The sequence below is a fragment of the Gossypium raimondii genome, chromosome 8 (genome assembly GCF_025698545.1).
Source record: "Gossypium raimondii isolate GPD5lz chromosome 8, ASM2569854v1, whole genome shotgun sequence".
NCBI classification, from domain to species: Eukaryota; Viridiplantae; Streptophyta; class Magnoliopsida; order Malvales; family Malvaceae; genus Gossypium; species Gossypium raimondii.
Genome location: NC_068572.1, coordinates 40,952,293 through 40,969,150, shown reverse-complemented (window position 1 = coordinate 40,969,150; position 16,858 = coordinate 40,952,293). Strand labels below are relative to the sequence as shown.

General features: G+C 37.3%; 1 protein-coding gene across 1 annotated transcript; it reads right to left on the bottom strand.

Annotated features, from left to right (window-relative positions):
• Positions 1-229: 229 nt before the first annotated feature.
• LOC105791465 (uncharacterized) lies at positions 230-12,495 on the bottom strand. Its single transcript, XM_012619535.2, has 27 exons — positions 12,223-12,495; positions 11,875-11,940; positions 11,693-11,779; positions 11,331-11,387; positions 11,162-11,226; positions 10,860-11,029; positions 10,451-10,512; positions 10,284-10,367; positions 9,912-10,071; positions 9,208-9,323; positions 8,472-8,600; positions 8,016-8,087; positions 7,777-7,872; positions 7,613-7,690; positions 7,266-7,394; positions 6,066-6,242; positions 5,751-5,954; positions 5,530-5,643; positions 5,196-5,434; positions 4,309-4,354; positions 3,971-4,219; positions 2,640-2,870; positions 2,347-2,438; positions 1,779-2,007; positions 1,119-1,475; positions 875-948; positions 230-764 (listed from the first exon to the last, which is right to left on the bottom strand). The coding sequence occupies exons 1-27, from the start codon at positions 12,319-12,321 to the stop codon at positions 659-661; spliced, it is 3,588 nt and encodes a 1,195-aa protein (XP_012474989.1). The 5' UTR covers positions 12,322-12,495; the 3' UTR covers positions 230-658.
• Positions 12,496-16,858: the final 4,363 nt, after the last annotated feature.

The window sequence follows — 16,858 nt, the reverse complement described above, 5'->3', positions numbered from 1 at the left end:
CTAACAATACAAGCATGTACGCATCATTAAATATCGGGAAACTTCAGTTTCTATACTGTCTTACAATTTCATGTCTCATGAGTTCCATTTCATTCTCAAGCCTGAGATATTCCCTTTTACAGCTGGTAGCTGCTTAAAATATAACTGAATTAACTTTCATAACTTTGCTAGTACGGATGCCTGTGGCATTTCTACTTTCCCTTCCTTCCCTAAACCTGTTCCACCAAAATTTAAACTCAACCCAATCTGATTTCATCATTAACTTTGGTCCCAAAATTGATCAAAACCCTTATCCAAACAGATGACTTTGAAATAAGATAAATCTGTAACGACCCAACTCGAAAGAAATCAACCCTCGAACCCAAATGAGCCAAGCTCAAAAATATTTCAACCCAAAAGACTGCTGAGTTGGGCTACTTAGTTCATTGACATCTATGTTCATTTGCTTCTACAAAGATACAGTCAGGTTCAATCCTACAAAGCTAATAAAGCCTATGAATGAACTCATCAAAGTGACGTTCCCCAAGATGTTACTGCTATCATCCAAATTAGTTTTATCATCTACCAAAGCTCTGGGGCGGGGGGAATGAACGAAATATAAACTTTTTAACAGTCTTCTGAGCCCCAAAGTCGCACCCCTTTGGGGGAAAAGGGTTCTTCAAAAAGTCTTCTTTCTCACAACTGGCTTCCGTGGTTCTTTTTTTGCAGTTGTCATAAAACCAGGTGTTGGTATTCCCGTGGCGGCTTGGTAAATGTCCTTTAGTCTTTTTAATAAAAGGTATAAAACACAGGAGAACATCAGAAATTATCCACATAAATATAAAATCTTAAGGCATATGAGGGAAAGAAGGGGGTCAAAGGATATTCAAGTTACCTTGGAATGCTGAGAAAGAGAATGATCACTGAAACTCCAACAATAAGAGGGAATACCGGTGCCGGAGTTAATTCCTATTGGTAAGCAAGACAAGCAAAAAAGGAAAGTTCGATGGTAAACAGTAAGTACATATATAATCAAACATCATTGTAGTATTAGTAAGACCACTATTTTGTTATACATAGTTGCATAGTCAATTGGAAAAAAGGGAACACATGCATGATTTTAACAAAATTAAACAAACCTGTTTGTGATGATACTCCTCCACACTATATTTCAGGGGACCGACATGAACTTGAGCATTCTTCTCTAGGTCAACCTCAATAACCTCTGACTCGAATTTGTGAGTGCTAGAAGGGAGATTGGATTTGAGCTGAACGGTATGTTTTCCCCTTGGCAAGTCCTTTACCTGGAAGAAGTTGGATAATGGCAGTTGGAAGACAGACTCTACTTTAGACGTGTCACCAGCTGACTTGATTTCTACCAACAAATGAGAATGTAATTCCCCAGTCCTATTCGCTTCAACATGGCCACTTAAGATAGTCATCTCTGGTTCTTCAAAGACCAAAAAGTCCAGTCCCTTGATATCGTTATTCCCAACCTGGAAAGTCATTAATCAACCACATACACATTAGAAGTTTAAAACTTAGTAGCCCTAGGATTGTAGATGGAAATGATTTTCTGAAAAAAATGAGATTTCGATTTTGAAGAAGCTTCACCCAGTTGATCATGAATCATATAACTTCAGTTCCAACTACAATTGCGATGATGTCAAATTCAAACATTGATACAACAAAAGCTTAATACAAAATGACAATTAAGGTCTTAAAAGAGCTTAAACACATTTAAGAATTAAGAAAAAAACCCAAAAAAGGGGAAAAAAGTTCCAGCAAATAGAACCAACCTTTACAGGAACAGATTCAGGAGATGCTCGCTCAATTTTAGCACTACCCAAGCCATCCTTCTTCAGAACTTTGATTGAATACAATGCATCAGGAACCAGTCCTCGCAGACGATAAGTCCCAGATGAATCAGTCACTGTCTCCTCATAGTAGCCTTTTGACTCTGAGCGGGCCTCAATTGAGACACCTTCTTTAGGTTGGCCAGACAGCAAAGTTACCATGCCCATTGCACTGCAGAGAAATTAAACTGCCTTAAACCCATGCCTTAAACCCATGCACAGTACTTCGGGTCTGACATAAGCTAGACATTTTCAAGAAATATATACTATGTTTTGCAGTGATGTAGCAGAGAATCTTAGAAGTTTGGATTGTAACTCAACTATAAAGGAGAGTTGGAAAAAATGCTGAACATATCACCTAAATTAAAAAACTTAAATTTAAGATAATTTAATGTAAATAAGAGCCAGGAAAAATATATAAAAAACTTATCTTCAATAATACTATTGAAGCATGCGCTTAAATGTTTACAGTGCCAAAAAGGCAACTGGGGAGTTAAAGCAAAAGAAAAACCTGTAAGCAACACGTGTAGCATGGAAAACAACTTCTCTAGATTCTCCAGAGCCAAGTTCTATTGCCTGTGCTGATGGTGAGAAAGCATACTCCTGCAAGAGTAAATAGAAATCACTTGTTGGAGTAATTAAATCGAACAGAAAACCAGTTTAAAACTCCTTTTCAATATTTCTGTCTATAATGTGCATATGGTCATGATTAACCTCAGATTAACCAAATGCCTAGATTCCCCTTGCAGTTTCAACTAACTTAAGAAATTGAACGTTCTAATCAGAAGAAAAATGATTAGGTACCTTTAGCAGAGGCCGAAGATAGAAGCTTCCTGGAAACAAGTTCTCAAAGACAAATATTCCACCAGTCCCTGACATAGAGTTATTCCTATACCCATCATCCCCACTCAATGACAACAGAACAGAGGGCATAGGTTCAGTCGCATCATCCTTGGAATATATTTTCACAGATATTTGACTAAGCTTCTGACAAGAAAAAGAATATGGCCCTACTTGTTTGAGATGAAATCCAGGCTGCACCAAATAAGAGACACGTCAAGAAATGTAACAATAAGTTGCACAAAAAAGAAGTTACACATTGAAGATGATAAAAATCAGCTAAACAGACTTTATCTTAATTATTACAAATTCATACTGAAACTGTACCCGCAAAACCATATAAGAAATTGTGGATCCATGATGCTTTAGATCTTGGAGTATTTACATCCATCCAAAGGATGAAAGCTTATTTTCCATCTAATCACAGAAAACCAAATTAAAGGCATCCATGTATCTAAAGCTAGAAGTTCAATTCACCCGGTCCCATCTTCTATGTATCACATGCCCATTCCATTTATTATTAGTAATCACAAGCTATGTTATTTAGACTCCGGGAAGACAAGTTCTTAAGCTTTTTCATGTATTTAGAAGATCATGCACCCATAATCATGTCCAAATATGAGTCAGACACAAGTACTTACGAAAAAAATGAAGAGTCAAGATAACATAGATCACAAGAGTGCAGGCTAGCACTTTGTAACAGCTGCAACCATTACTAGATTTACTACCTTTTAGAGAACATGCCTCTCTCCTCTACCAATGAAATGGTTGACATACACACCATCACTACCTGATCTAAAATAAGACACAATTGCCAGCACTGCTCTTCAAATAAGAAACTTCCCCACTCAAATACTTATTTTATTTTCTATGACTCCAAATACTAACTAATTTAGTGAGAATGACAAAAAGAGAAACTGCATGAAAATATGTAACATATGATTGCACATGCATCACATATTCAACTTAGGCCAAAAGAATACCAACACAGCCCATATCTCCACCCAGTCTTGAAGATAAAAGTTCTCATAGTTATCAATTAAAAACAAGAAAATATCAGGCTTACTCGTCACGAAGAAAAAAGGGAGGTATCAAGTCATTTAACTGAAAAGAACAGAAAACTATCATTTCGAATATCAATTAGAAGACTAATGTGTTTACATAAACAAATGCCAAAAATACAAAATGACACCAAGATGATGCTATGTTAGTTGTTAAATTTGAAAACGGAGTTAACACACATTGACTTTAAGCTGATGTTGAGAAGAAATAATACCAGAATAAGCATTCCCTACCTTCGAAGCCCTGATATTGTAAGTTATGTCATCATACAGAGGTCCTGCAACAAAAGACCCATCTGCCTCTGTAGCAGTTTCAAGCACTACTCCTCCTTTCTTGACTGAAGTAATGCTGCCCTCGTCCCCAGCAATAATCTGTATATGAACACCAGAAATAGCAGGAGAAACTGATCCCTCCAAGTATAGCCCTAGTCGACCAGAGAAGGGAGGTACTGAAGCTTGACAACCATCATTTGTCACCGAAACCTAAGAAACAGTGCAAATAATTCACCAATATGAACATAGTTTAACATTGCAGATAAAGTTGTATGTAAGTTACTCCATTTGATGCTTACATGGTGTAGTCTAGGATAGAAAAGAAACTTCTTTTCTCCATTATTCCTGCAACAAACCACCGCACTAGTTATAAACTATGCACCAATAGTGAGATCGAATTTAAAGAGATCACATGTAATTTAAAACTGCTTCTATAGGAAGATTTATGGGTACTAGTCAACTCTAAATGTTACTTCATTCCGATCTCATTACATGGAATACAACTCATATCTATAAAACCCATCATCTATCACTTGCATATATCAGCAACTCTTTAATTCTCATTTTCAAACACCAAAGAAACTATTAAAGTTGTGTATGACAATCAGTTGAACAAAAATATCTAAGTACTGGTGCTTCATACATTGAAAGTTCTGGCAACAATGAAATCCTTACACTCATAGGCAAATATAAACAAGCATGATAGCCTGGAAGTTTCTAACAACCACAAGTAAGGCTGAAGCAAGTGAATAAACTCATAGCATTGCCTTCCTACAGACCATGATAGAACAAAGGGTGACCATAATTCCATTTTTTCAAGGAAATAATGTGAGCGTGAAAAGTTAGAATCACTTAATCATTTAACAAAAATTTCTAGTTGATATGAAATATCGTGATTATGGAGATGTTACACATATTTATCAGTATTAGGAGAAAATATCAAACAACAAAAAGGAGAGAAAACAAGACATGTTATTCATTTTCACAGTGGTTAAAATGCATTTAGGAGATAATATTGTTTAGCAAAGACAAACCATGAGAATATGCAAAAATGGCGTAGTAGAGTAGACCACACTGTATACGAAATACATTGCTTTGAAATTCTATAATGGATAATGTCTGTGCATTTCAGCTATAAGAAAATGACAAAATAGTGTACAATTTACACAAATGAATCAAGAAATACCTGGGGTCCATAGGAAGAAAAGTAAGCTTTTCTCCAAGATTGGCCCACACAGAATACTCATATACAGCAGTCATTTGATCATTTGCACTGGATGCAAGTTTGGCATTCGTACTATACATAATCGTGCCTTCACTATTCAGAATGTTCATAACTATTTCCACAGGCAAGTCATTGGACGAACTTGGATTTACATTGATTTGTCCGCTAAGGAGATACTTCTCGCCTTTGAGATAGATAGGCTACAGGAATGAAATAATTGAAGCCAATAATTAATACATTAAGAAAAGAACCGCAAATTCTATGTCCAAAAGAAAAATGAAGTATAATTCTCTACCAATGGGTTAGATGTATCAATCTTCATTGATGAGCTTCCAAAGAAAATACATGAGTTAACAAAGTGAAGTTCATGTACTCCAGGGGATTTGACACAAATATGCTGGGAACCTTTCTGCAATTGCATGAGTACGTGTGAATTCCTTATAGAAAAACTCAATAGTATTTAAATATAGTCCTTTAAGTTTTTACTCGGGAGAGACAAGAATTTTACTAAATAACCTTAATTTTCAAATTGATAGGTGAATCATCTTGCTGTGTCAAGTATGCATCTACATCATGGGTAGAGACAACATTAACCCAATAACCCTTTTGAACAAATTTAATGTCTTCAATATCCTCAGAACCAACATCTACGTCAATGAAGCTTTGCTCCCAGCACCAGTTATCTTCCTTGGACACAGCTTCTGGAGATGTGTGTTTGACCTAAAAAGATGAATAATGTTCAAGTATCAGCAGAATTTATAAATCAAACCATACATGCAAAATTATTTGAACATGAACTAATACAAAGAGTTCAGGAATAAGGCACCCTACCTCAAGTCTGTACTTTCCTGGCAAAACATCAGGAAAATGAAATTGGCTTCTCTCTTCAGTCAAACTCACTATTTTTTTCCTTTCATTATGTTTTCCGGCTAATCTGACAAGGGTAACAGAAACAGAAGCACCACATTTCTCCTTGCAAACTACTGTACCACGGACATTAACGAGTGCCTTAATCATGTCAAGGGCAAAAAAAGCATCAGTTAAAACTATTTTCACCCAAATCACACCACCAACACACAAGTTTCTTTGCTGCCATTAAACAAACCCATTTGTGAAGAATCTAGAATAACTACTCTAGACTAGTTTACAACTTGGTTTAAAATTTTTGAGAGAGAAATATTACATAATTCTTAGAAGGAATAACACTATAGTCACTAAAATGCACTTATAGAGACTTGAGAGTTGAGAACCCTTATAATCTTTACTAATCGACCAGCTTAATCCAAGCTACAAACCAAGTGAAAAAAAGGTGGAATCAGAACATCTTAAGAATGCAGGATACAGTAGCATATATAATTTATACTTGGATACAAGCTTCAATAATAGTGGATAAGATAATCAAAACTTAGGTTGTGTTCGATTTCAGAAAATAGGATCCATTTCATTTCATTCTTTGAGAAATAGGAAATAAAATGGAAATGTGTTTTGGTAATTCAAAAATGAGAAAATTTGCAAAGGAAAAAGAAAAGGATGTTTTAAATTATGAGAAATAAGATGTTCATTACATTTTGCCTGCTGAAACCATTAATACATATAAATTTATTTTTAACCAATAGCTATTTAAATATTAATTGTTTTCATAACCCTTTCTTTTTGTCATTAGTTATTATTGTTATTTTGAACTATTCATTATCCCTTTTCTCTTAACACTCAAATATTTCTTACAAAAGTTTATGAAATTAAAACACAATTTAAATATTTGAAATCACATGCAAGGGATGATATGTTGGATATTTTTCTTTGTTTCTTTAATCGTTCTTTTTGTTAAAAGATATATATGTACAGGATATAAAATATAATTAATTATTTTGCATTAGGAAAAACTTTTTTCATTCAATAAACGCATTTGTAAGTAAACAACAAAACTGTTTTTAGGAAATGAAAATAGAAAATAAAAACAAAAACAAAAAAGAAATATTCTTTTCTCAAGCCAAATAGAATTCCAACTTTTCTAGTGAACAAGAAATTTACCTGTGAAAATTCCACATTAAATATTGGACCGTTCACCACAACATCAGCATAATGAGGTAAAAAGAGAAGCTCAGGGGAACTCTCAGGCGCAGCACTCAGAGCAGAAATGCGATATTCACCTGGTGGAACCTGAAAGGTTTTGAAGATTGAAAGAAAAAAGGCACTCATCAAAAAATGACATTAAAATGCAAGAAATGTGTAAAATACTACAATTCAGAATCCTGCAACAAAGAGACTACCCAACTAGATTTCAGAATCTCTAAATTTCACAAACTATAAGAAAATTTCCTACTACAACTCAATCCTCTTTATCATAAAAACAGAGTCTGGCTCCTCTAGTTGCATACCTCAAAGCAGAACTTTCCACTTTCATCTGTCTGTTTTACTTGTGGCTTGACATTTTCTGGTCCATGGGTCAAGGCTACCTAGGATCCGAAACATGACAATATTAAAACAAGATATGCCTTAAAAACAGTAACTGATAGAGGAAAAAAGCAATTCCTGAAGTTACCTTTGCCTTGTAACCTGAGTCAACTGTCCGTACTACACCACAAACATCGTATGAAACTGCCTTAATGTCTGAAACTGAAGCCATATTTGGCTTAACCTATAATTAAAAAAAATTAAAAAGGAACAGGTCATCCTTGGTCATCCTAATGCAGTGCAGAATCAACAAAAGTTATAACACCAGGGTGGAAGTCATGTCACAGATTCAGGAAATGAATGTAAATTTTATATGATATGCTTTACCAAGTAATCCTTCAACTTATTGAACTTGAAATGCTCCTTTATGGCCTCTATCGTATAATGATTTGATGTAACCTAGAGCAATAACAGTGAGAAATGTTAGGGAAAAATGCGTCAAATGCCCATAATTAAATTTATCAAGTCTGTATGCAGCTACATTAAGATATTTTCTCAACACACATAACTTTAAAAAGAAAAGCAGATAAAAAACAGGGAACTCACATTAGTTGCCTTAATAGATACGAACTGTGATATGTGTCTAATTTTTTGCCACTAGTGCAAATCTGGACCAGATTCCACGGTCATACTTTTCCTAACTTAGTAACTATGATAAGCTAAAATCCTCGATTAACAGAAGATAAAAAAATGAACGGATATCCGTGATTGAAATATTCTGCAAAGAGCTAAGATACTTGGATCCAAATAAGCCCTTAATATTTGGAAAAAGTCTAGCCATACCTGATCTAGCTTGTAATAACCTTCTTTATCAGTGATAGACCTTTCTTGACCATCAACTAGAATTTTAACACCCTCCACCCCAACGTTATTTGCATCAACAACACGTCCCCCAATAGAGAAACCAGTAACCTACATTTAAATAAGAAGAAGATAATTCACTTATAAATTTATATCATGAAAAAACACAAGAAACATGGCAATGCTGAATACTCAATGACAGAACTAAAGAAAATCAATGTTGATATGCTGTCAAAGAAATACTCTGCTTTGCAGAAAACAAGAAGCACAAGGACAAACTGTATTTTGTGACATAAGGAATTGCTTTGAGGCCCAGGAACAAAGAAACTGTCTCATAGAACAATATTTATGTACAATATTATACTCTGCTTTGCAGAGAACAAGAAGCACAAGGACAAACTTCATTTTGGGAGCCTTATTCTATAATGTACAATATTATACTTCCCATAAGTGGTAATCAGGATAACAATGCAAAATTTATGTTTGAGACAGATAAGAACAAGTATATATATACATACGTGGAGAAAACCAGAGGGTACCAGGGTGGTATACTAAAAATAATTTTGACAAAACAGATTTAGAAGACAAAGATCAAGCTGTTTATCTTAGCTTAAATTTCTCTAAAAATGAAAGGAAAAGTCAGCCTAAAATCTATAATACTGGAACATATTGCTACAGAAGACAAACATTTGTGCATGTAGCAACAGAAGTATCATACCTCAAACTTTTGGGGAACTGTTACATGTTGATGCCCTACTGACACTGACACGACAGAAGGTGAGACATCAAACACTGTGTTTTCACCCTTGTAGTATGGTATGAGTTCATAAAGTCCTGTAAGGTGGTCAAAGTAGTCAACTCAGATTAAATCAAACCTTTTGTACCAATGAATGGCAGAATCAGTTCTGTTATTATCTGTTGTTAAGCTACCAGCATCTGTTCAGCTTGATACAAATATTCAATGGAAAAGATATACAATAAGCAATTTATTAGGGAGAAAAAATGCTTGATAAGAAAGACCTTAATCAGCGTGTGACCAAAAGGCTCTAAACTATAAAAATCTTCAGGGTAAGCATAAAATGGAAACTTATCTTAATAACCAAAAGCTTTCCAAATAAGCACTAAAAATCTAAAATGAACAGGACAATAGCAACATCCATAGAAATAACAACTACCGGCAATATATCTTAAGCCCAACTCTGTGAACAGAGCAACCTTAGCTCAGTATCATTAAGCAAGTCAATCATGCCTATAATACAGACTGATTCCAAAGTTGATAACAAATTGGTACCAAATAACATTTAATGAATGATAGACACAAATACTTTAATGATGTATCCCCTATCCAGCTGATCAGTAATCAGCCTTAAATTGGATTACAAAAGTAGAATTGAGTGGAGATGTGCATTTAGACTGGTTTACCGCAAGGAATTGATTTGAATGTGAACATCCCATCAGCATCAGAGACAGCATGACATAGAGCTTTTCTTTGTTCAGGAGCATTACCAGAACCTTGGGGACAGTCTACCTCAATGACATCATCAGAATATAAATATATATGGACTCCCAAAATGGGATTTCCCTGCCAAAACAATGACATGACTGTCAGAGGGTAGAGAAAACATATAAACTCATGCACTAATGCATTATGCACGTGTAAGGGTGAAAAGAAACAATTACTCGAATTCTCTTTTAAATCTTTAGAGTGCAATGCTCATGCATAGACACTTAGTGGTAAGATGTATCACAAGATTAATAAACAATATTGGGCTCTCAACAGTTGTTACTTAGCACCTGAGCAACCACAGAACCATGGATGTCATACCCAGCAACAAAGAAAATGTCTTCAACAATACCGTTTTGAAATCCCAGTTCCACCTGAAATAAGTGCATTTCCAAGTGGTCGGCATATCATAGAACACAATACAAAGCAAAAATGGAGTTGAGGAAATATACAAAACCTCTGTGGAACCTTTAACTTCAATTTTCAATTCAGGATGTGAAGCATGTAATTTGTACTTTCCTGTACCATAAGAAGGATACATGAAAAGTTAAAAACAGTAAGAGAGAGGTTTCTAAATGCAAATTATTCTGGTAGGTGAAGAGTTCACATATAGTGGAACAGAGGAGTAAGTATGACAAAGTTACTCTGTACATTATTCTAGTAGATGAATTTAAATTATCTTGTTAACATCCATTCTGTCAAATTTTATGAGAACATGGTTTTTGTTTGCCTTGATTCACAAAAACCACAAACTAAATAAAAATGAACTAACAGAAAAATAATAATAATAATAATTAACAATGAATTAAACAACAGATGAACATAACAACACTACTTGCAAGAAAGTAACATGGCAGCATCTATACCTGGAATAATATTTTTGAACAAGTAACTTCCATCTGGCATTGTTAATTCTGAAGATATGAGATCATCATTAGGAGATAAAAGGTCCACATTCACATTTGCAGGACCACCGTTCTTAAGTGAGCAGCTCTGCCCACCAACAGCTCCCACAACCCTACCAGATAGGGTAAATCTGCAACAAATAAATATACATACGGTTATTGGCACTGACATTCAGCGCATGATAAAAGAGTGGAACACAGATTGCACATAATCTAGCTAAAATAAAAATGAACAGCTAAAGAATGCAAGCTATTAAACAAACCCTGTAAACCGGAAATTGATATCTTCATTATTGTTGCAACCATTTTCATCAATAACAACAGGAACCTACAGAATAACTTTTAGCTTTAAGCGTAGGAACACCGATATATCAAGAAAATAAAGGAAGCGTAGCCTGTAAGAAAATCTATCGTAATAACAATGAACCAAACCTTGTCAGGGTCCCAAGACCATCCTTCTGGTCCACTGATTTTAATAACAAAAGAACCCTGTAAACAGAAACTATACCAATTAGTCCAACAGGGAACTACATTCTCATATACAGTGTTTGAGTAAGCATGCGTAGGCACCACATACAGTATGGTTTTGAACATGCAAATAGAATTGGGAAAATACTATAAAAATGGGTTGCAAACCAGTGGATTAAAAGATTTGGATAGCATAACTACATAAATATTCTTATGCGGGCATTAGGTTGAAGTAGTTAAGCAAAACACAGCCCCCAAAATCTCAAATGTGAATTCACATAGACATAGTCAACGCCCAGAATCTAAGTGAGTATTAGCAAACTAACCTTATCATATACTGGAATGAAGTAGTATCCATTTGGAGCACACTGAGTTCTTTCCTTCACTAGCCCATCTACAGTGCGAAGCTCAACCTACAAATAAGCATTGACAGACTCCGGAAATCAGATTTTTTTTTTAAAGGAACAGGATCCAAAAGACAAAATGAACAAAATCGCTAAGTCCGTACGGTGATGTGAGAATAATCCAACTTCGTATCAGTTTCCTTCCTCGATTTAATCACAGACGAGCTCGCCTACAAAATGATCCATTTATGTTCAGTTTAAACGACGGCAATAACAATAAGAAATTCTAATAGACGGTCAAAAATGAGCATCGCATCGTAGCTGAAATCAAAGAATTCAGATCCAGAAACACACGCACACGACAAAAATCCGTCGCTACTAACAGTCGTCTTGATTTCCAAGAAACAAGAGAATGAAGATTCGAAAAATATCATTTCTCGAAACCTCCTTATCATTTCCGCATCAAAGTAATGAACAGAAAAATGAAAAGGAAGTGTTAAAGAAGTTTTTACCTCAACGAATCCGCCACAGCCGTGGACGGAATTTGCAGAAGCAGCTGAAACAGTGTAAACTAAGATCAGTAAGCAAAGTGAAGCATCTCTGATCTTCATCTTCGATTACTAAATTTAGCTGCCGTTGCTTTAGAGCCCGACGGCGACTAAAGTAAGCTCTGAAAGTTAAGGGAACGACCGGGAAAGGATCTGATATATGTTTGGAACAAGGACCTATATAAATCACGCTTCGACACAGAGGATCTGGACATAGGCCTCAGATCAGATCTGTTTGTGAATCGGGTATGGAGTCCGCTCAAACCCAACCTTAAAGCCCTTTAACCTTAATAAGAAAATGGTGAAACTACCTATCAGATCCCTCTATTATAAATACCAGATATTTAACCTTATTTACTGTTTAAATAAGACTAAACTGTAATAGAATTATTATTTAATGTTTAAAAAATAACATGAAAATTAATTTTTCAATTTGAATTCAACTCCAAATAAAATATTTCATTTATAGAATTATAAAAGTTTTAAAGATATTAACTCTTTTAAATAGTAAATGATATTTTTAAAAATTAAAAAATAAATATTAACTTTGTTAATATTTGACATTTGATTTTTATAATAGTACATGAACTAAATGGATTAATTTAATAGTAAAGGATCAATTTGATTCAGTCTCTATAAAGGAGGGACTTGCTAGGGAATTTCACCATAAGAAAATGCTAGTGTCATGGGTTGCGCATGGGAACACGCAACCATGACGAACTTGTGCGATCCATCGTATTTGAAGGAGGTCATTTGGCCCAACCAAACTGGCCCGTTGCCTGAAGGGATTAAAAGCCCATCCCAAAGAGTCTGATAAATAAGGGAAGAGACCCAAGAAGATATGATTATTTAATCTTAGAGTTTTAATTGTATACAGCTTCTAATTATGTCTTAGAGTTCTAATTGTATACAGCTTTTAATTATAGCCTTTGATGTACTTTGAGGCTCAACTATAAATAGAGACCTCTGTACTCATTGTAATTCACGGAGTTATTAATAAGAATTTTGAGAGTATTCCCTCAAACTTTTCTCTCAAGTGTTCTTGCTTTTGTTCATCTTTCAAGGCTCGTTCTTACTTCATTCTTCTGCTGTTCTTAGCGAAAATCTTAAGGGAATTCTATTGAATCCTTTATTGTTGTGAGTTAAGTTGACTTGTGCGTTTTTGCTGTTGAATCCTTTTTCTTTGCAAGTTAGGCTGACTTAGGCGTTTTAAGCAGAGAAACTGCCTAAGGCCGCACGGATCGCGTAGGAAAGCTCTAAGTCCGTGACAGTTGGTATCCGAGCTAAGGTTCGAAGCCACCGTTGAAAGATGTCAAAAGAAGTTGAGGGAATGGAGACCCGTGGGAGGGCTAGGAAAGCCAGTCGCTCAAGGGACATATTGTCAGCTTTAGAGGATCGCGTCGTCACTCTCGAGAGTTCAATGGGGGATATCAAGGAGAGGGTTGAAGATGTTGATGATAGGCTCCATGATGGACTGCAGTCCATGCAGGAGCAGCTTAAAGAGTATGTGACGGACAATATGAAACAGTTGACTGGTAGAGATGATGCCATTGAGGCTATGGTGGTGGCCTTGAAGGGAGAGATTATGAGCTCAAGGGTGAACTCACAATCTACAAGGTTGCCTTGGGCAATGGTGGGTTAGCGCCGCCGCACCCAAGCCCAATATTGATGTTCCCAAGCCCAAAGAGTTTAAGGGAACAAGGTCCGCAAGAGATGTGGACAACTTTTTGTGGGGAATCGAGCAATACTTCTGTGCCAAAGGCATCACGGAGGATGTCACTAAGGTAACTACTGCTGCGATGTATTTATCTGATGTTGCTTTGTTGTGGTGGCGTCGTAGGTCCACTGATGTGAGACGTGGTGGGTCTGAAATCGAAACATGGGAGGAGTTTCGATGTGAGTTCAAAGCACAGTTTTACCCAGAGTATGCCGAGGATGAGGCTCGGGCAAAGTTGCGTCGGCTTGCACAACAAGGCACTGTGAGGGAGTATGTGCAGGAGTTTAGCGAGCTTATGCTACAAATTGCGAGATATGGGGGAGAAAGAGGCATTCTTTTCCTTTATGGACGGATTAAAACCGTGGGCGAAGCAAGAGTTGCAACGCCGAGGAGTTCAAGAACTCACCAAGGCTATGTCGAGCGTAATCACTTCTTGAATTTGGTGGGAGGAAAGACAATCCCAATTCTTCTAAACCCAGATTAAAGGGTAATAGTGGGGGAGATAAAGAAAGGCCCACTAGGAACGGCGACGGTAAGAAGCCTTGGGACAAGAGAAAAAGTGGACCTATAAGGTGTTTCCACTGTGAGGGTCCACATATGATCAAGGACTGTCCAAAGAAGGCCGCTCTCAAGGCGATGGAAGCGAAGGGGGAGTCCGATGAGGAGGGTAACAACCTTGGATCGATATTAGGCGGTGTCGAAGATAGAAGGAGCCATGGTTTGATGTTTGTAGACATCATTGTGGCCGGTAGAAAATTGAATGCGCTCGTTGACACAAAGCGCCTGATTTATTCATGTCGAGGAGGTCGCTTGTAAACCGGGCCTCAAGATAGATAATGAAGGGGTCGAATCAAAAGCAGTGAACTCGGAAAGTGTTCCAATCAAAGGGGTTGCAAAGGGAGTGGATCTTCAGCTCGGCAATTGGTCAGGGAAGGTATCCATTAAGGTAATACCACTTGATGACTATGATTTTGTGGTGGGACTAAGCTTCCTTGATCAGGTTAAAGCTCTTATTGCCCCTTCGAGCAATTACATGGTGATCTCAGATGCGAAACATCAATGCATGGTGAAAGTGACAAGGAAGAGAAGCTTTGAAGGAAAAACACTATCCGCAATTCAGTTTGCTAAAGGTGTACGGAGAAATGAAGTCTCATATTTAGCCACCTTGAAGATCGAAGAGACCGCTGAGTCTATTAGTGAGACCCCAAAAGAAGTGGGACAATTGTTGCAATCATTCCGAGATGTAATGCCTGCTCAGTTGCCTAAACGTTTGCCACCCAAGAGGGAGGTGGACCACAAAATCGAGTTAGCATCCAATGTGGTGCCGCCAGCAAGAAGGCCCCCTATCGTATGTCTCCGCCAGAATTAGAAGAGTTGCGGAAACAATTGAAGGAACTTTTGGATGCGGGATTCATTAGACCATCTAAATCCCCATATGGTGCGCCAGTGTTGTTCCAAAAGAAACACGATGGGTCTTTGAGAATGTGCATTGATTATCGAGCTCTAAACAAGATCACTGTGAAGAATAGGTACCCTATTCCTCTTATTGCGATTTGTTCGATCACTTGGTAGTGCAAGATGGTTTACCAAGTTAGATTTGAGATCGGGTATCATCAAGTTCGGATAGCCGAGGGGGACGAACCAAAGACAGCTTGTGTGACACGGTACGGTTCGTATGAGTTCCTTGTGATGCCTTTCGGACTCACGAATGCTCCAGCTACATTCTGCACCCTAATGAATAAGGTACTTCAACCCTTTCTTGATCGTTTTGTGGTTGTTTACCTTGATGACATTGTCGTGTATAGCAAGTCACTCGAAGAGCACATAAAACACTTGAGGGAGGTGTTCCAGACTTTGAGGGAAAATGAGCTATTCGTCAAGGAGGAGAAATGCTCATTTGCCCAACAAGAGGTGTCATTCCTAGGCCACATTGTAGGAAGTGGTAAGATCCGAATGGACAAGAGCAAGGTTCGAGCCATTTCAGAGTGGGAGCCTCCAACCAAGGTGTGAGTGAGATCTTTCCTTGGGTTGGCAAATTACTATCGACGCTCGTCGAAGGCTACTCAGAATTGCCACTCCTTGATGACACTGTTGAAAAAGGGGAAGGTATGGGATTGGAATCCGGAATGTGAGAAGGCCTTCAATCAATTGAAGCAAGAAATGACGAGGGAACCTGTACTTGCCTTGCCAGATTTTGCAAAGCCTTATGAAGTACGCACAGATGCATCAGATTATGCTATTGGGGGAGTACTGATGCAAGATGGGCACCCAATTGCTTTCGAGAGTCGAAAGCTTAATGAGACGGAGCGTAGATATACGGTCCAAGAGAAAGAGATGATCATGTAGTACATCGCTTGCACATGGAGACACTATCTATTAGGTTCCATGTTTGTGGTCCTTACCGATAATGTTGCCAACAGTTATTTCCTAACCCAGAAAAAGTTGTCTCCCAAGCAGGCTCGTTGGCAGGTTTTACTAGCGGAGTTTGATTTTACAATGGAATATAAACCAGGAAGTGCCAACATTGTGGCTGATGCACTCAGTCGCAAGATAGAATTTGCAGCAATTAGTCAGCCTGAGGGTTCTTTGCTGGAATGCATTCGAGAGGGATTGTCCCATGATCCCACGGCCAAAAATTTGAGTGAGCTTGCCAAAGAGGGAAAAACGAGAAGATTCTGGCTTGATGGGGAGCTATTATACACTCATGGACACCGCCTCTATGTGCCCCATTATGGGAAACTCCGTAAGAAAGTAATGAAGGAGTGTCATGACTCAAAATGGGCAGGCCATCCAGGGATGCATCGCACTTTGGCCCTTTTGGAGGATCGTTATTACTGGCCTCACATGGATGCTGATGTAGAAACCTATGTGAAAACTTGTCTA

Excerpts from the sequence above, each read along its gene's own strand:
- LOC105791465 (XM_012619535.2), bottom strand. The coding sequence starts at position 12,321 with ATGAAGATCAGAGATGCTTCACTTTGCTTACTGATCTTAGTTTACACT. Across the intron at positions 2,008-2,346 it reads GCTACACGTGTTGCTTACAG|TGCAATGGGCATGGTAACTT; the intron begins GTTTTTCTTTTG and ends ATTTCTCTGCAG. Across the intron at positions 949-1,118 it reads AGGAGTATCATCACAAACAG|GAATTAACTCCGGCACCGGT; the intron begins GTTTGTTTAATT and ends GCTTACCAATAG.